This window comes from Hesperophylax consimilis, chromosome 18, assembly GCF_061612785.1.
Source record: "Hesperophylax consimilis isolate HC1 chromosome 18, BYU_Hcon_1.0, whole genome shotgun sequence".
In the NCBI taxonomy this organism is placed as follows: Eukaryota; Metazoa; Arthropoda; class Insecta; order Trichoptera; family Limnephilidae; genus Hesperophylax; species Hesperophylax consimilis.
This window is the reverse complement of record NC_142853.1, coordinates 3,814,170-3,834,863: the sequence shown is the minus strand read 5'-3', so window position 1 is coordinate 3,834,863 and position 20,694 is coordinate 3,814,170. Positions and strand designations below refer to the sequence as shown.

General features: G+C 33.1%; 1 protein-coding gene across 1 annotated transcript; it reads left to right on the top strand.

Moving 5' to 3' along the window:
- The first annotated feature begins 315 nt into the window (after window positions 1–315).
- LOC149415261 (neprilysin-11-like) lies at window positions 316–20,041 on the top strand. Its single transcript, XM_089642837.1, has 14 exons — window positions 316–361; window positions 3,168–3,264; window positions 3,653–3,747; window positions 4,880–4,992; window positions 10,561–10,747; window positions 11,333–11,606; window positions 12,745–13,021; window positions 14,542–14,736; window positions 16,437–16,773; window positions 18,356–18,404; window positions 18,640–18,707; window positions 18,790–18,920; window positions 19,574–19,729; window positions 19,865–20,041. Exons 1-14 carry the CDS (start codon window positions 316–318, stop codon window positions 20,039–20,041), a joined length of 2,202 nt encoding a protein of 733 aa, XP_089498963.1.
- The last annotated feature ends 653 nt before the right edge of the window (window positions 20,042–20,694 follow it).

Below are 20,694 nucleotides of genomic sequence, written 5' to 3'. Positions count from 1 at the left end.
TTTTAAATTTATATACAGTAACATGTAAAGTTTTTACGCACGTGAATTATTGCACAGCATGATATTTTAAAAATTAAATGTTTTAAACACTGTTTAGATTTTGGTCAAGTCGTTGAAACCAATCAATCATATAAATAATATTTATTACCTGTAATATTATATTTTATAAGTCAAAAAATATTATTTTTTATCGGTAAAAGTTTTTAAAAGTTTTAAATAGTTTGACTACTGATCAAGTAGACCAATGGTGGTACTCACTAAGTCTTGTGATTACACTAGTTGATAAAATCATGTTTTTCAATTAAATTATTGAATATGCATGCTTGGAATGATGCAGATGGCAATCCCATTGCCGTGTCTGGTAAGTCAACAACGTTTTAATTCTGTTACTAAAAACCTCAAAATCCGCGGTAAGCAATCTTAATAAATATGTATAAATGACTTTTGCTGGTTTAGATAAATACTAGATTATGATTACTCGAACATGATTTAGTAAACAATAAATATACCTTATTCAACGTGAGACATTTAGGATTTTCGTGAGTTCGTACATGGCATATTGTGACCGTATTTTGAAAATAAATGTCAAGTGGGAAATTTGAAATTGTGATTCAACCCCTCAGGCCTCTGGCATATTTTTTTAGCAGGTCAAAATATTTCCGCTTTGCAATAAAATCCAAATTAATGGAATATTTCTCAACGTATCGGAAAATTTAAAAATGTTTTTGAAAGGTGGTGAAATACACTTTCAAATTTAATTATTACAAATAATACTTTTTGAAATATTATTATCTTAATTTAGCTTTAGTTTTACAGTTTGTGTGGAATATTTAGTGGAATACAAATGTGTAGTTCATTGGAAATACTGTGAAGCAGTCAATTTGAAACACGTTCAAAAAAGTCAAGACCCTTAGAAACTTTGTGTTTTTTTTTGCCAAAGCAAAAACAACTAGCAAAATGAATTTACTAAAATGTGTAAAAAACAATTGCTTTTTTTCCCAAAATAGAAATTTTAGAGTTAACGTTTTTTGCAAGTATACACATAATATATTAGAAAGATTAAAACAAAATCTTTTAAATTAAAATTCATTTTCTTGGTAGGCAAATATTTTATATAATCAACTCACGATAGTGAATATAATGAAGTCTAATAAGAAGTATTTCTTTTCAGTATAAAACCCTTCCTCTTCTTAATTAATAAATTGAAAACTACCAACCCGCAGCTTCATTGTTTTCTTGTTAATATAGGAAACGACTAAAAATTAAACAAAAAGTGTAATACGTCAACAGCTCATCGGTTAATACTTCGGAGAATTACGGCAGTTATCGTTAAAAATATTGATAATGTCTTTGGAATTGTGATAAGACAGAAATGGAAATAAATTTATAACCTAATAAATGATAAATAGATCGTCTGTCAGTAGACCTTGTATTATTGGAGGCGAAACACTACGAAGTGTTTAAAAATCATGTATTTTTGCTTTGTAAAATTTGATCGCTTAAAAATATTTCAGATTAAATACTGCGAGTAAAACAGATCATTTTTTATAAGTCTTTAAATAAGCCCACAAAAAATAAAGTGTCAGGCCTATTAAATAAACTGTAATAAACAATTTTCAAAATCTCAAACTTACAAAACCATTTTGGTTACGTTTTTTACTGTACATTGTGGCAAATTAATTTATTTAGAAAATGATCGTAAAAGTTGTAAGTATGCCTGTAATTTGCAAAGTAAAATAAAACACACTTTTTGGCAATTTTTTTTAATTGCATTTAATCAAAACAGGTGGCTAGTGTTAAGCGGGATTTTAAACCTTGTCGCCAGATAAAGGGTGGTAAAGGACGTACTTGGCTTACTTTAACCAGTGATTCCTGACATTATGTTGAATAAAAAATTTAAACGAAATTTTGGGTTTTTCAAAAATTGTTTTTGAAAAAAAATAATTGAAAAATTAAAAAAAAAAACATCAAAAAAGTCACCGGAGACCAAAATTTCTTTTACATTTTATATATCAGGAATCACTGGTTAAAGTATGTCAAGTACGTCCCTTATAAGGCTTTTAATTGTAAGCGGCCCGATTTGAAATGTCATATGACATAGAGTATCACGTTAAAGAGATGAACAGATCACATAAAAATAATTGAAAGTTTCGTGATACAACAAAGTATTAAATACCGTACTGAGTGCTTGTGAATTAAAGAGATATTTTATTAATACATGTTTCTATTGAATACCGTAATGAGTGCTTGTGAATTAAAAATAATTATTAATAATATATCTTATTCAAATTAGTTGTTTCTATTGAAAACCGTACTGAGTGCTTGTGAATTAAAGAGATATATTAATAATATATTGTATTCGAAGTAGTTGTTTCTGTTGAATACCGTACTGAGTGCTTGTGAATTAAAGAGATATATTAATAATTTATTTTTTTCGAAAACAGTTGTTTCTATTAAATACCGTACTGAGTGCTTGTGAATAAAAGAGAGTGATTAATTATATATTTTATTCAAATTACTTGTTTTTATTGGATACCGTACTGAGTGCTTGTGAATTAAAGAGATATATTAATAATATATTTTATTCGAAATAGTTGTTTATTTTGAATTCCGTGATTACGTATAGATATAGAAATGATTAAATCGAATTGTCTTTTTATTTAAAATTATTATTAACAGAAATATTGTTATGTCCTAGAAACTAATTTCAGCATTGCGATTAAATCTATAATTCGCGGTATTCGGAAAAACTATGAAAAAATCAAGATAAAAACAATTTATTGTATGCATCTATTTTTAACATCTAAATCAATTATTCCGTATTCCTGCTGTAATGTTTCCAATCGAATTTCAGAGCAATGCGTATATGTTGACACACCAAAAATTGATAGATTGCATTGTCATCTACATCTAATCTATCTGCCGAGATTTCAGCTATGTCAGAAGTCGGGAAGTGGGTTAATTTCCACTTCCAAGATTCCGCTTCATTCATACATTAATTGAAGAAAACCAAAGTGAGATTCCCACAATAACACAGGGGCATCCCTACATCCCTCCTTTTCTACATCTCTACATCCCTAAATTCCTACATCCCCACATCCCTAGAGATGGCAGTTGAAATAAAATTAAAACATTAGAAGTGGAATATCAATGTATGATGTTTTCAGCAACCAGTGCCGTATCACCCCCAGTAGACGTTATAAGAAAAAGGCCCGAAACTGTAGCGGAAATCCATTTGGTTGCAGTTGGTTCCAGAACTGCAAGGTTTGTTCAAATACAAACAAATAATAAGCAATTAAATGTCGATGATTCGGTGATGTAACGTTTTATCATTTTGAACTTTTTTGTATTTTTTTAATTTTATTGACAAAATTTTAATATCTATTTATTAGTTTATTTACCCATAAAATTTTTCGTTAATAAGAGGCAATAAGGTTCATCATAGATAGGTGGATATAAAAATTGACATTAATCTTGAAAACTTCAAAACATGGAAAGTGACCACCCGATAAATTATTTAATATGCGTGAACGATTTAGGTATTTTGTTGTATACCTATCATGTTATCGAAGAAGCTTACCCGCTATTGAAATTAACAAATATATAAAAACAAAAAAAAAATTTCATGCCTCTAAAACTGTTTTTTTTTCAGATTCAAGAGAAAGCAGCAGGAGAAAATTATCATCGTTATCCTCTTTATCTTAATAATTATCCTATTGATAGTTCTCATTGTGATCTCTAGCTATTGTAAGTATCTATTCACGTTCGCTTGCGAACTGTGTAACTGATCTATGGAGTAAAATTTTCCCCCATTCTTTTCACCACATAAACCAAATACCCAATATTGAGAGGAAGGAGAGAAGAAGTTAAAGTTGAAGTTTGAAAGAAAAAAGTTTGAGAGATAGGTAGGAATTAGCCTTTTTTTAGGGGACCCCACCCCTTTCCCAACGGCGTTATAAGGAAACATGGTTTGCTCCTTCTCTTAAAATAAAAGAGTTATAAGAGGAAATGCAACGATTAAAAACGAGATTTGAAATCAATTATGTAAGTAAATAAGGTTATGAACTTGCGTCATCGAGCACCCAAGACAGATAAACCGCTTTCGACGGACAGTCGCAAAATGAACTCAGTCAGGCCGCAAGCGAGACCCGGTTTCTGCGCCCTTTACCCGGTTTCCCGATTGGCATTCGACGAACTGTAGTGGGAAAGAGGGGAAGATGCCCGAAGACCCTGAGGAAAGAGTGAACTTCGGGTCACCAGAGGCAGGGCGGAAAGACATCAAGTCCGCGCGGTCGTTCCTCAGGTCACTTTATGGCGATGGGGGAGGCGCATGCGGGTTGCGGAACAGCTTTTTCGGGGGATTCATCACTTGGGTTAATGCAGGGACAGGCCTATCCCACCCCCTAGATGGGGTGATGAACACTACAGAATATTTTAGAGTTCAGTTCTAGCCTAACTAAAGGGAAAAATAAAGTTAAATAATCATTGATCAATCTAAAATCGGTTGTCGTAAGCTCATGAACGAAAAATTCGAACTCGGGGGTTAGTGCATCCACTCCCAAAATCTGGCAGAAGAAGTTAAAGGGACTCCTTCTCTCGATCCTGTCCGCCATGCAGTGGTGAGAAGACCCATCCGCCACCAAGATCTAGAGCAATACCACCTCATGAACCAAGGCACCCCTGCTACGTCACCAAACGTAAAAAATCTTCTGGGGTGACCTATAGCAGATGCGTTGGTGATCTAATGAATGGTTCCAAGGGCGGCGGTACCTACACCCGCCTCCCAATTGAAAAAAATTGGAAACTCTAATCATTTGAATTATAGTGGTTATACATATACTAATATACTTAATTTAATATGACAACGTTGCCATTTCAGATGTTGCTGACCAAAAACGAAGTATTTGTCAAACAAAAGAATGCGTCCGATCCGCCTCAAATCTTATTACGTCCATGGACCAAAATATTAATCCTTGCGAAGACTTTTATCAGGTAAGTAAATACAAAACTCATGTGATTGTTTTTCAATAAATATTATGTTGTTTGAGTCATCAAGATTATTCGAAACATGGCTTTAAAAACACACGGAATCGCAACACAACCCAATGCCACAAAAGTCAATACCTATGACTAACCCTCTCCACCAACAAGTATTTAAACCTGTGTAATTTGGATGAAGCAACATCCATTACATTATTATTCGGTTTAAATAAGGTTGCTCTGACTTCTAAAATAAAATAAAATGTAGACATTCAATGCAAAAATACACAGGGTTCAGTGTCAATTTCAAAGTTATTAATTCACAAAACATGTAAAAAAAACCACTCTAAAGAGTAAATGCTTACTATAACTAATAACAACAATACTATTTGACAGTGCAAACGTCAACAATTCCTCTCCAGTCTAAATAATAAAAATAACGTTCTTACAGTAAATCTGAAAACTAAAACAACACATAATATTAATAATAAGTGCTAACTTTATTAAAATAAAGTGTTAAAACTGCAGTTTTTTTAGTGTCCCAGTGCCAAAAGTTCAAAAACGGAAATTAAATACGCCTATACTAAATACATATCACTCTACCTTGCGTCAGTGTAGTTAAACCAGTGGTCCTGAAATGGAGTTCAATTATTTATATAATAAAAAATAATAATATAAAATGGATGTCCAATCATATATCTCAAATGCAGAAAGGGCAGTCAACGCCATAAACAAAGTGCTTCTTGACCCTGGAAATAAGTTCAACAAGGACCAAATCGCTAAAATTACACCCATAGCATGCGAAATCTTAGCAGCAATTGGCAGCATGTCGGCAGCGGTAGCTGCCCAAACTGGTGCCTTGGAAGGAGAACTGCGGGCATACAAAGATATTCAAAAAATTATTCCATTTCAAAACAATATTAATATCTGTGAGGTAATCCACGAAATGAACGAAATTACGGAGAGGTCGAAAAATATAATTTTGTGCAATGTACCTGAAAGTGAAAAGGTAACAGCTACTGACAAAATCTTGGATGACCAAACTGCAGTAACGAAAATAATTTCCAATATAGATATACCTGCAAAAAATAAAATTATTAAAGTTTACCGATTTGGTAATAATAATAATAACAAGCCAAGACCAATTAAAATCCAGTTTGAAGACTCCCAGACAGCTAGAATACTACAAGGAAAAAAACATCTCTTAAAGAATAATGTACGCATTTACTCTGACTCGACCCCAGCACAGCAAAAGCACCTAATGGACTTACGGACAGAACTTGAAAAACGTAAAGCCAATGGAGAAACGGACATAACTATAAAGTATATAAATTCGTCACCTAAAATAGTCAACATCCATCCAAAAAACCGAGTATAACTAAACTGAAAATATACTACCAAAACATCCGTGGACTACGAACAAAACTAGACGATCTACACGCAGCTCTTCCGTCCCATCATCATGACGTATATGCACTTACGGAAACCTGGCTTGACTCTGCAATAAAATCATCTGAACTTGGACTTGCTAACTACAAAATTTTTCGTTGTGACAGAAATGCCAGATCAAGTTCGAAGTCAAGAGGTGGAGGTGTTTTAATAGCAATTAAACGAAAGTACTCATCTAGGAAGTTACCGACGAAAAACAACAACATTGAACATTTATTTGTGCAAATCTCTACTGGAATGGAAAAAATTATTATTGGAACCACCTACCTACCACCACTCTCCGATATTCAAACATACAGAAACCATTGTGAAGACGTTGAACATCTCCTGTCAAAATATCCAAACTCAAAACTTGTTATTCTTGGAGACTACAACCTTCCAAATCTAAAATGGGAATCCAACGACAGCGGCTACATCACAAACGAAAGCGAAAATGACCGTGCACGAGAAATCTTGGACACAGCAAATTTTTTAAACCTGTACCAGCACAATTTCATCTATAATAATAACGATCGCTTACTAGACTTGGTACTATCAAACATCCCTAAAATATCTGTAGAACTGTCTAATGATCCGCTCCTACCTGCCGACAATCACCATCCTCCCCTATACACGAAATTAAACATACCCCGTGATAACGATGCCAAACCTGAACAAAAAACTCTGAACTTTAAACGAGCAAACTTTGACTCAATTAACTGCCATCTCTCAAATATAGACTGGTCTTTTTTGTGTGATGAAAATATTGATAAATCTTTAGACACACTTTATTTTACATTTTCTAACACTATTAAATCCTATGTACCTTTTTACACGCCGAAAAAGTATACTTACCCAGTTTGGTTCTCATCGGAGCTAACTGCCTCTCTTCAGCAAAAAAAAAGACAACACAAAAAATTCAAACAAAGCAAATCCATAGCTGATTATATAAACTTTAGGGAAACTAGGAAAAAATGTAAAGATCTTTCTAAACATTGCTACAAAATGTACATAACTACCATCGAGAATAATGTTTTTAAATCCAAAAATCTCTGGAAATTTCTAAAAAAAATAAACAATGAAAACACGGATTACCCACCAATAATGCAAATGAATGGAATCAGTGCAAACAATACACAAGACATTGTAAACCTTTTTTCAGATTTCTTCAAAAACGTATACGATGACGAAACCCCCGATGATAAAATACCCGAATACAAATTTAGTAATACTACACACTTAACAAATTGCCATATCACACAAAAATCTTGCGAACAGAAATTACTTTCCTTAGACACTGAAAAATCTGCTGGCCCAGACAACATTCCACCAATATTCCTTAAAAAATGCTCCAATGCATTATCTAAACCGCTTACAGTACTATTCAACCGCCTCTTGTTCCTTGGATATTTTCCAAGCCGCTGGAAATCGAGCTTCATTACACCTATCCTCAAAAAAGGAGACGACACTGACATAACCAATTATCGCCCCATTTGTATACAGTCAGTACTTTCTAAGCTTTTTGAATCAATGGTCCTTGATGAAATCTATCCCAAATTAATAAAACTAATCGACCAAAAACAACACGGTTTTATCAAAGGTAGATCAACCGCAACTAACGTAACAATATTTCAAAACTTTATATTAGAATCTTTTGCAAAAAATAAACAAGTCGACTGCATATATACAGACTTTTCAAAAGCATTCGACAAAGTATCCCATAAACTACTAACCCGAAAACTATTTGCCCTAGGAGTAAGAGACAACATGCTAAAATGGTTTACTAGCTATTTAACTAATCGTAAACTATTTGTTAAAATAAAATCTTTGCTATCGAAAGCTTTCTGTGCGACCAGTGGCCTACCGCAAGGTAGTCACCTTGGTCCCGTTTTGTTTCTCATTTTCATTAACGATATAACAAATTGCTTCGACGATGTCGAGGTATTGCTCTTTGCTGATGACATCAAGCTATACAAAAAAATAACTGATGTAAATCATTGCCAAATACTACAATCAAATATTAATAAGTTTAAAGATTGGTGCGTACAAAATAATCTGTTTTTAAATGTAGACAAATGCAAAACCCTGACTTTCTGCAGAAATAAAAATCCTGTTTTATTTGAATATTCCATTAACAATACAGCTTTAGAAAGAGTCACGGAAATGAGAGATCTCGGAATTATTTTGGATGAAAAACTAAGTTTCGCCAATCATATCCACCAAATTGTAAACAAAGGCATGAAAACACTAGGCTTCGTATTAAGAACAACTAAAAACTTTAACTCCATACAAGCCATTAAACTGTTATACATATCTCTAGTTAGAAGCATAATTGAATATAACTCAGTAGTTTGGTCTCCCTCTTACAAAATTCACATTAATAACATTGAGCGAATACAAAAAAAATTTCTGCGTTTTATAAATTTTAAATTAAATATCCCACTAGAAGACTTACAATATCATTTCTTATTAAACACTTTAAAAATACACACATTGGAAGACAGGCGTAAAATAAACGATTTAACTTTTTTATTCAAGATTCTAAACTCTAAATTCGACTGTTGCGAACTTCTGCAACTCATAAACTTACGAATACCTACAATAACAACACGACAAAATACACTATTCCACTGCAACACACATAAGCGAAATTACATTGCGAACTCCCCAATACAACGGTTTCACACTATGGGAAACCAATACTTAGGTGATGTCGATATATTTAACATTAACTTTGCGAATTTTGTGGATTATGTAAAAGACCTATTTCAATACTATTCCTAAATGGAAGTTATATTTTTGTAAACCAGTCAAATCGCTGTATTTTTTAATTTATGTTCTTGATATTTTTAATTTTGTTTCTCGCATATACTTATGTAATTTTATTTTTATTATTTCTTTCTTTTCTTTCTTATGTTTCAAAACTGTCATTAAATTTGTACCACCCACATGTAAAAGCCCTCTGGGCGTTAAATAAATAAATAAATAAATAAATAACATATTTGCCCCATCACGAAATCAACTTAAACAATTTGCAGTATTTCAGTTGCTCTTTCCACAAAAGAAATTATGCATAATCCTTTCGAACATTAGTAATACGTAAATATTAAACACGGTTAATACCATCACTGGTGTAAATATAGCTAATATAATCAACGTCTTCTCAGATTCACGCTGCATTATTAAGAAAGTTCTTTCGATACTGCCGTTTTCTTTTGCCTTTTGATTTCGAAATTTATTTAAACTAGAGAATTTACAGAAAATTTGCCAATTATGAGGAAGATACAAATTGTGTTAGGGATCCACGTTACTGTTGGCATTGTTTATCGTTTCTGATCCATGAACAATAAAAATTGTGTCCTTTTCTTTAAAAGGTCTTTACTTTGAAGGTATGTGTACGTGCCTTGTAGGTATTTGAAATGAATGTGAATCTTGCAACCATTAAAGCACAACCTTATTTCTGATCTAATAAAAAATCTAGTATCTAACAAAAAAAATTTTTAGTGGAATTAAAAGCAAAGTTTCGTAAACGAGTTTCAACGTATACGTTTTATAGAATCTAGTTGCCTTGCACTTTGCATGTATTTATATAGTATATGTGTGCATAATAAGGCCCGGAGTAAACAAGTGATCGAATGACCATAAGTCATTTTGAGCCATCGATAATTAAGAATTTAACGGTTCATGACATTCGTAATGATTTTGATTCACTTGGCTTTTACGTCTCTATATAACGTAACTGGTAACTTGAATAATCTCTGGTATTAAATAAATGTTTTTTTTAAATATTATTGTCTGTTGGTAAAATTCATTTGAATGGACAATTGTACACTTGCCAGAAATTTAGTAACCAATTAAACAAATTTACAAAAATACATAGGAACAGAAGAGGCCATAGAATTTCTTCAAGGATAGGTTACAATTTATTTGTTTGTGCATAATACGGACAAATCAACGAACATCTAAATACTTACAGAAAATATAATCCATTTCAAAGGGAAGTTTCAATGTACAATTATTACTTTATTAAATATCTATTAAAAAAGAAACTGCAAACATTATTTTGTGTTTTATACTACAGGCTTTTAAGGCTATATTCAAGTGTTTCAGTCAAAATATTTACTGAAATTACTTCAATCATTTTATTCTCAGTATGCATGTGGAAACTGGGCCCAGGACCACCCGAGGCCAGATTTCCTGTCCTATTTCAACTGGTTCACGGACAAAAGGAGGAAAGTGGAGAGGATGGTCCGAGATATTCTGTCTACTAACACGTCCAGTAAGGATCCCCTTCCCTTGAACCAGGCCAAGGAGATGTTTGCAGCTTGCGTTGATACAAGTGAGTGTGATATTACAATCTGGTACAAATTTAAAGAGTTACCATTTCATTTGGCGCTAAGCAGCCTTCATCATCTGTTTACTTCGTTAACCTTCATTTTTTTTCTTTCTTCCCTTCATCCTCACCCTACTTCCTTAGTCTTCTTTTCCTTTCTTCTTTCTTTCATCTGGCGTTTGGCGTCTAGTATTGTAAATTCCTGGCGGCTCTCACCCACCTAAAGCCGGTAGTTCTTGTAAGATCGTCAGCCCACCTCAAAGGCGGCTGACATCTATTTCATTTCCTCAACCAGTTAGAATTCCAGAAAAGCCTTTGATATTTTGAAAGTATGCATGGAATTATTTGGACACTATTAATAAGCGATTAAGTCCAGAGAGACCTCGTACTTACGTCATAGACGATGGTTATAAAAACGAAAGAGTCGAAAAGAAGATGGAAGACGTGTGAGAAGGAAGCAAGCATTTTAGAATGATCATCGATGATACCGGGACTACTATACGCCAATTACCTAGTCTATGTAATATTATCTCTTTTCTTCGAACCGTAATGCGTCACTTTGCTGATTCCCAAATTTGTTTTCGTCAACAGAAACTTTAGACAGTCTTGGAGTGCAACCATTGATTGATTTCTTGGCCAGTGTTGGTCTGCCAGCTTTGCCTTCATTTCTCAATATCTCCAAGCAATCGAACACAACCACTGCTACTGTCTCATACACATTTGACTGGTTGAAATCAATTATAAAAGTGAAAAAGCAGATGGGAATGGACGTTTTCATTGGTTTCGATGTATTTCCCGACTCGAAGAATGACTCACGCAAAAGACTTGCTTTGGGAGAACCATCTGATGCTGAAACTATTCCAAGGTAACTATTTATTAAATAAGATTATAACTCTTGAGAGTTTATAATCGTACGATGGCTGAAAAAACTTTCCGAGGAATCTAAAAGGTTTTGATTAATTCGTAATACTTTTTGAAGAACTCTTGTCAAAACATATACATTTTAAGTAACGGAGTTGTTCTTAATGTCTAATCTAACCTTTAAAGATTTTCTCATCCATCTCTTTAAATATTTTGTGGTTATACTTCTTGCAGATATGTCTACGAAATAAAATTGCTCATTATATTTTATCAAACTTGCAATTAAAGCCACATAAATTATTTTAAAAACTTCTCAAAAAGTCAATTAACATTTTATCAAATTAGTATTCGTTTTAAATATCTAAATAAAGTAGGTGGCTTTGGTAAAAATAATGCTGTTCATACGCCACGGATTCATTTATGGTAAACATGTGTTGTGCAAAGCGCTTTGTCTCTCCTCTCCTCTGCCTGACATCGTAATTCGACATTACATTTGAACGAAATAAAAATGTCATGACGATGACAGGAATTGTTCTTTTTTATTCTATATAATATTATAATGTATTTGTTTTTATTTGTAATTTGTGTGCATTCTTACGGTAGTTATTTAGTGAAAGATAATTTTTCACGGTCAATTAACTCAAATTTGCGACGAATTTAAGTGCTGTGTTAAAATTGATTTTTCTGACAAGCAATAAAGTAGGCACCTGTAGAGAAAAGCTATTACAATAATACGAGTCATTCGCAAGACAATCTAGAACATTCGACTCGAAATTTTGGAACTCACGATGAAAGCATGTCGATCTACCTGCAAGTTCTATAATTCTCTGGGTGGCTTAAATACAGAAAATTTATTTTATTTATTCTGTATTAGAAATATGTTTTTCTCACGTTTAAAATTTTTACAATTTTCATGATTTCAAAGTTTTTAATGAATTCGAAAGGTAAATTTCTGATAAAGCAAAAAATATTTATGTTATAAATAAAATCGAAATTTGTTTTTGATGACAATGATTCTGATTCACAAATGCTATCTGTTTCACAAATCTTACAATAATTGTAATATCCCATGATTTTTCATGGATCTGAGCTGGTAATTCATAAAATTAATCAATTAACAAATTGTGTATTTTTACTTTTAGCTACACAGAGTTAGATAAAATGTTACCAACAATAAAGAAAAAAATCCTCTTCCCAGAGAGATCTTCAGAAGCTCTCAAGGATGATGAAATCCAAGACGAAGAAGAGAAAGAAACGGTTTACAGGAAGCAATACATTATCATGTATAGAGGAGTTATAAAAGAGTTCATCAAAGTCATGGATCCCAATAAACTAATCGAAATGACTGCCGAGGAAATGGACAATAATGTGGATGCTACTTTACAAGAGCATATAAGATTGTCGAAGTTATTAAATGCGGTAAGATGATCGTTTTGTACAATGTATCTAAATATACATAGTACAATTACCAACCATTGTGCCGTTCTTCGGCCGTTTTGTAAGAACAGAACGACTCGAAACTCATCATGGCTGCACGACTCACGAGTTCCGTCCATATTCTACCCAACCAACCATCCAAAGTAGGTGTGTACTATTTACATTATATTGTAATACTATTTACAAAAATTGACTAGGGTTTTACTGTTGCTTTCACTGTTTCTTTTCAATGTGTACATGTTTAAATTCTGACTTTTGGGAGAAATCAGGCATAACCGTTCATGATAATGTTGTAGATCTGATGTAGCCATATCTATCTCATGGCCACATACTTTTATTGAGTCCTCGGTAACAAGTTAATACATATAAATAACCCCTACTTGGGATGGTTGGTTGGGCAGGGTGTCACAGGGTGGAACTCGTGTGTTGTGCAGCCACCGTCTCGTGGTTCGAGTTCTGGGTCATTTTATTCTGACCAAACGGGTGAACACACGCAGAATGAAACTTGTATAAAACGTATGAATTACTGTTTTACGAACACATTGCGCGACCCGAAAAAATGAAATATTAATAATGTTGTAATTTAGTTCACTTTATTGAACCATAACACAAGCATAACAAACTATTAATATTTAAAATACATACGAAAAATATTCAATTTCAATAAATATTTGAGTACGATGCGTGACCGGAAGGTGTGATGTATTTATTTTATATAATTTTTGAAACATATTTACTTATATTAAAACCTTTACTATTTCGACCAACTCTAATAACCATTCGGTTATCCCAAATTACATAATGATTTTGATTACATTTACAATTTCGTTTAATAACGTACCAAATTTAAGAAAAGATTTTCTTTAAAACCTGTGTATTCTTTTTCAAGTTCGGCGTGGAATTCAAAAACGCTACAATGAATAATACTTCAGATGACAAAAGTTCGTCGAGCGAATTATTCGACGTTTCAGTGGAAACCCTTCAGAATGAAACAAACATTCGCTTGAAAATTGCCAATTTTTCATCTCTTGAAATATGGGCACCGTATTTGCTTGGATTATTCAATAAGACCAATATTACGTTGAATTTTAAAAATGACACAATAATGTTCAGTAAATATGATTTCAATTATTTAATGGCCCTGGTTGTGATTATACAAGGAACAGATCCTTTGGTATTAGAGCTGTATACATGGTTCCAGGTTAGTTCAATTTGGTATAATTCGTGGTAAGAAATATTTTATAGATAAGTGAATTCGAGGAACCTCATAAAACTGGTACATATTTACGTAAGACTGGCGGTATTCTGAAAACTTCAGCTGTTGGCAGGGCGGGACCATTAACCTTACTGTCTCTCAACAATTTATTCGTTCGATAGAACAAAATTTAATTTCTCACAATTAATTTTAAACCTAGTTTAAAGTTGAACGCAATAAATATTAGGAGAGTACCAAACCCATTTTTGAAAACTAAAATCCTGATAAGTAAGATTGTTTCTTCCAGGTTGTTGATATATTCATTCCTCATACCACCACAGCGATAAGGGATATTTACGAGAAGTACATGAAGGTTGTAACTGGATCTGAGGGGATCATTCCAAGGTCCATTCGGTGCGCCAGTAGTGTGAGCGTGACGATGGGAATGGCCGTTGGATATGCAGTTGCTGATGAAAACTTCCTGAATATGACGCTTCCTAAGGTTTGCTTTCAGCTTAGATCTTCCAAGATTTTGGTAGCTACTACAAAAAAAACGTTAAAATTTTGAACAGTGGTCCTTCACTAGGACGATACTACGGCCGTTGTTCCCAATCCTACTGATCAACTGTTGAACCGAAATTTTGGCTAAACATTCCTCAAATGCCCAATTACGCTCTTCCCAATACAACTCTCCTATCAAGCTAGAATAACCAAACTGCTGGATTAACCTCTGGCTCAATAAAAGGATTTGTTATAAAAAGTGTCAACAGAGTGAAAAATGACAGCCAAATTTCGAAGGTCTTTTGGTTCATGTATTCATTTTCGTATTGCGTATTGCCAATTTTATTGTTATTTTTAGTATCATATGAAGATAAAGATTTTAATGATAATATTTATAATAGATATTGCGAAATGGACGAACGTAATGCACGATAATATCTAGTTACACAGGCGGCGACAGCCAAAAATTGAATGTCAACGATATCTATAAACGTTTTCGATTGTTAAAAATGCCGTTTCGAATGCCGGATGATGTCTCCATAATATTAATTTTCCCATTTTGCATGAAGTTCTTGCTACTTTTTGGTTTTTATTTTGTCCAAGTTGTTTAGTTTCATGTTAACATACGGATTAGAAACATCAATCGTCAAATTTAAATATATTTTCACGCTTCCGCAGCATTAGTAAAAGTCAAGCTAATGCTTTATTTTTTGTTTATTTATTCATTTATTTATAAGAACATGTTACATGATTAATACATTTATTTAGAGAAGATACATTAGAGGATCATACTAGGCAGCTGCTTGTTTCATGGTTCCCAATGGAAGAATGGTTAGTTTGAATTTAAGTCTAGTGTAAACATATTTTAATAGAATTGAAAAAAAAAAATGGAAATTGGTAAAAAAATGTTTTCAATAACTCACAAAGTTTTCTATAAAATAAACACAAATATATAAAGTAGTACACATATGTACATACATACATACAGATGCACACGCAAGTATATATACATACATATATGTATATTTATGTATTACGGTTCTTAAAACAAATAATTTGTATTAATAATAAGTAAAATAATAACTCATCGATGTTAATTTAACATTGAAAGTTTTTACTTTGATGTCATTTTACTGTCTATGAAAGTGGGCGGAGCCACTTAAGATTACCAACGATAGGGATGTTTGGAAACAGGCGAATCAAACGTTTTTTTAATAAAGGGCTTGGCTGATTGGAGCTTCAGATTGATCGATCTAAAAGTTGGGAAAAACTGCCGTTATAGATCTAACGATCTGCAAACATCTTTTAAACGTGTTGTTTATCTCTTGTCTGGCCAGCGGCTGAGTTGGAAAACGCGAAAAAGCTGGCTAAGTCCTCAATCATTGCACAAGAAATACATTCCGCCTATATTGGTGGCAGAAGGGGAATTTAAAAAAATGGTTATTTGTGACCCGGGAATACTTAAAAAATATTAAAAAAACAATTTTCTTTAAAATACAAAGAAACCCTTTCGTTTCTGTACACTCGGTTAGTATGTCTTATCTTTTTATACTACAGTTTTATAAATGGACCTCTTTACGAGCGTTCACTAAATTTAAAGATTTGTAAATTAGTAAAAGTCTATTTTTAAAAGCTATAGTACAAAATCTTTTTAAACTGAAGCGGGCTGTATTCTTAAAAATCACAATTTTCCACTTACAGGTTCTAAACATGTTGCACAACATCAAAATGGCTTTCGAAGACCTCATTATGTCCATTAGCTGGATGGACATACCAACAAAATCAGCTTCAATCGAGAAGGTCAGGTACATGAAGAGCCTGATAGGGTTCCCCAATTGGCTTCGGGTACCAGGAAGTCTAGAGGCATATTACTTTGGGGTGGAGACAGACCCCACCAAGCACATTCAGAACCAACTTTCGTTGATTTCGGTGGGTTTCAGCAACAAGCTGAAGTATTTCAGGAGTCCCTATGTCTTCAACCTGAATATAAAGCCGACTGAAGTGAATGCGTATCATACTTTCCAAGCTAATGCCATAAGTGAGTTGAGTTTTTTCAAAGTCCATTTGAAAGAAAATGCTGTATTTACGTAGGCAATGGCTATTTGTGATTTAATTCGTCAGAAAAGTAGTCGTAAAGTAGTTAGACATCGTTAATAAACTTTTCAATTCAATTCAATTTTGTTTATTCATTTAAAAAACATTACAAAATTGTTAATTTCAATGCGTTTTTAAAATAATTTTTGTAATAAGAATTCTTAGATTAATATTAACAGTGTGTATATCAACTATACCAGTAATAATAGAGCTTGCCTTTTAAAGGAAGCTTCATTGATGCTAAAAATGTCGATATCCGAATTGATTCTGTTCAACAGCAAGATTGCTCTGCCCACAGGCATGACCATTGGCAAGTTAGTTCTGCAGGTCGGGAGATAAAATGGTCTATGTTGTCGGTGACGTAGATAACCATCGGGAACATAGAAATGAATGCTTTCCATGATGACCGAGTTTTCAAACCATCCACGAATCAGTCTAAAGAAATGTGTAGCAATGCGCACATCCCTCCTGACCCGTAGATAGTGCATTCCGAACATACCCAAAAGAAAGTCAATGGGATAGAGCCACGGGTAGTAGCCATACTCCCTCATGTAGAGAAATCTTAAGAATTTCTTCTGAACTCTCTCCAACATGAGAGAATACTTTACCTGGTGAGGACTCCAAATCACCGACCCACTTTCAAGTCTACTCCTTACTAAGAAATACATAATATGTCAATAATATAATATTCTTTGGATAATATGATCTAATATTAAACCGAGTTCTTAGCAGCATATTATAACTGAAAGTGTGTGTCCAAATAAATCATACTAGTGGATTCCATTGTTCGCTAATGCTTCGCTATTGCAAATGTTTTTCTCGCTGTCTCCGACTTTTTCCACCATTTATTACAGTATAATAAACGTTGAAATTTTCAGCGTTATCGGTACACTACTTTTTTATATTAAGATGGAATGGTATCAATCCAGTAGATTTGAGTTACACATTAGTTGGAGGAATGTAATTTATTATTAGCTTTTTGAATTGTAAAACTGAACAACGAAAAAATCCTTTCATTATAGTGATTAGTTTTTGAGTAATTATGCCCCGACAAAAACTTGGCTATCTTTGGCTATGAAAAACTCAAATAAAATAATTTCTTGTATATTTAGAATTATGAACTTTTGAATCTTTGGTAGAAAATATCATTAGGAAGAATATTGGACATTCGAATATAGCCAACGTAACTAACTATCACACCGTTTCCCCGAAGGGGTAGGCCGAGAGGTCGAACCGCTAAACAACTCGGTCTTGGCACACACTCCTTCCATTCACATTCATACATACTGTTCTCTCTTGACATGGCCCGACTCAAGAATCTGATTCACTTGGTCGTGCCATGTCTTACTAGGGCGTCGCCGACCTCTGCTACTATTTACATTTGCATCGTATATTCTCCTTAAACTCCTTTCTTTGCTCATTTGCTCTACATGCCCAAACCAATCTATAGCTCCCTATAGCTAACGTAATATTATATTATCTTGTTACGATGGTATGTTCACATTTGTATTTTTCAACGGACGCAGCTGTACCACTGGTTATGTTGCAGTACCCGTTTTATGACTTGGGATTGGAGTGAGTTTACTTTAAAATTATAACTTATTACAATTTTCTAAAATTTGAAACGTTTTCATTTCGACTGCTCACCATTAAACCTATTTTGTTTCATTAATTTTAACAATGAAATCGTTGCTTTGTGATGGTATAGACGTGTAAATGAAGAAGTTTGAGAATTAAAAAATGAAAAAATTGGCTTTTCTGAATATTTGGCAAAGTGTGTATAATAAACATATTTGTTTAAATCCTTGAGGGCACTGAATTATGGAACAATCGGAGCCATACTGGGACATGAACTGACTCACGGATTCGATAACCTCGGTACGTTGAAATCCTTTGTGCAAAAATAAATTTAAAAAAATAAAATCGTTGTATCCAACACTAATTTATTTTTTACTTCCAGGACGCAAGTTCGACAAACACGGAACCTACGTCCAGTGGTGGACTAATGCAACAATTGATGACTTCGTCAATAAGACCAAGTGCTTCGTCAAACAATATTCAGATTTTTACTTGCCTGAAATTGATCAATACGTAAGACGATCTTTGAATAGTTATTACGATTCAGAACTTCAATATTTTAAGAATTTTTTAAAATTATTTCAATACTGGAACATGTTCTTGGTTATTTCTCAAATCAGTCAGAGTGACTTACATACTTTTTCAATAACATGTGTGCAATGTTTTCATGAGTATTATTATGTTCAAGTGTATTATTTATCAGATAAGCACGATTGTCTTTTGGGCCTGTGTCATGTTCAAGTGTATTATTTATCAGATAAGCAGGTGTGTCTTTTGAACCTGTGTCATGTTCAAGTGTATTATTTATCAGATAAGCACGTGTGTCTTTTGAGCCCATATTAAGTTCAAGTTTATTAATTGTGAGAAAGGCACTTGTGTTTTATGTCTTATATGGGTACTTAAACATAATGTCACGTCTTTTGTAAAGAGTACTTAAGGATATTGGAGATAAAACGTTTAAAATTCGTAGTAGTTCTTTAACGTAAGTTAAAAATTCTCAAAAAAATCACCGTAGAAATTCTGGAGAACGGTGATAAAAGCATCAGAAAAAGATGATTACTTTACTATTATAGTTACCACTGAACCGGTGGAATATATCGTCATATCGGACGAAGTGTGAATTACTTATTTTCATTTTTTAATTACTGTCTTGTAACTATATTTAGGTGAATGGAAACCTGACCCTCGGAGAGAACATAGCTGACCACGGTGGGATTAGATCAGCCTTGAAGGGATATTGGAAAGCATCTTCAGAGGATAAAGTCCTTCCAGGGCTCGAATCTCTCAGCAGTGATCAATTGTTTTTCTTGGCTTATGGAAATGTAAGATATTATATGGAGATATGAAGCATCCAAAAACATATCCTACAGCACAAAGCTTACATATAAAAACATACCCTTTATATCATCATGACAAACAATTCGGTATTTCTATAACGAAACAATTTTGAATTTCAGCTTTGGTGTGGTATTCGAACGCCTAAGTCCTTGTCCTACGATGTTAAGGATGAACACTCTCCAGGTCACCTCAGGTTGAAGGGAGTCCTCCAGAATGTCCCAGAATTCGCAAAAGCCTGGAAATGTCCCATCAACACAACTATGAACCCAGCAAGGCCGAAATGCATCATCTTTTGAAATGCTTTGCAAAGTAACATCCGTTATTGAATTTTAAATTTGTTAGCATTAGTTTTTTATTCAGGAATGAAATCAAACGCTCTAAAGTTTTAATTTAGGGACGGAATTGAAATGCGAAAATTTAAATGAAATAAATGAATCAAGGTAAACTGGCACTCTTTTTAGTCTTAAACAATACGAGATATTCGGTAAATAACTGTATTTACGGTTTGGGAGGTTCTTGTACAGGTTTTACCTTATTATGGTTGCAATTACATTTTATAGGGCATTCAAAATAATACAAGTACATCTAAATATCTTAAGGTATATCAAATATGAGTTTTTTTTAAATAATAAATTTATTTTATTTTTATTATTATAATTTATATTATTTTTTTAAATAATTTAATAAATAAATAAATCCTCTATTAAAATCAGCTATTGCTGCCATCTATAGATGTAAGTCTTAAGCTTTTAAGGTTTTGAACTTCACTAAATCAGGAGCATTTTTTATTAAGGTTAAACGCAACGCTCGTTGTATTCTACGTGTTCACAGATGGCGTTAATTAATTTATTTTGTTTAAATACACTTTTGCAAGGTATTGCTTTACAGTATTAAGACAAATTATTTGTTTGCGCCCTCATATACGCAATATGAATATGAATAAATAGTT

Excerpts from the sequence above, each read along its gene's own strand:
- LOC149415261 (XM_089642837.1), top strand. The coding sequence starts at position 316 with ATGCATGCTTGGAATGATGCAGATGGCAATCCCATTGCCGTGTCTG. Across the intron at positions 11,607-12,744 it reads GATGCTGAAACTATTCCAAG|CTACACAGAGTTAGATAAAA; the intron begins GTAACTATTTAT and ends TTTTACTTTTAG. Across the intron at positions 18,405-18,639 it reads TTTTATGACTTGGGATTGGA|GGCACTGAATTATGGAACAA; the intron begins GTGAGTTTACTT and ends TAAATCCTTGAG.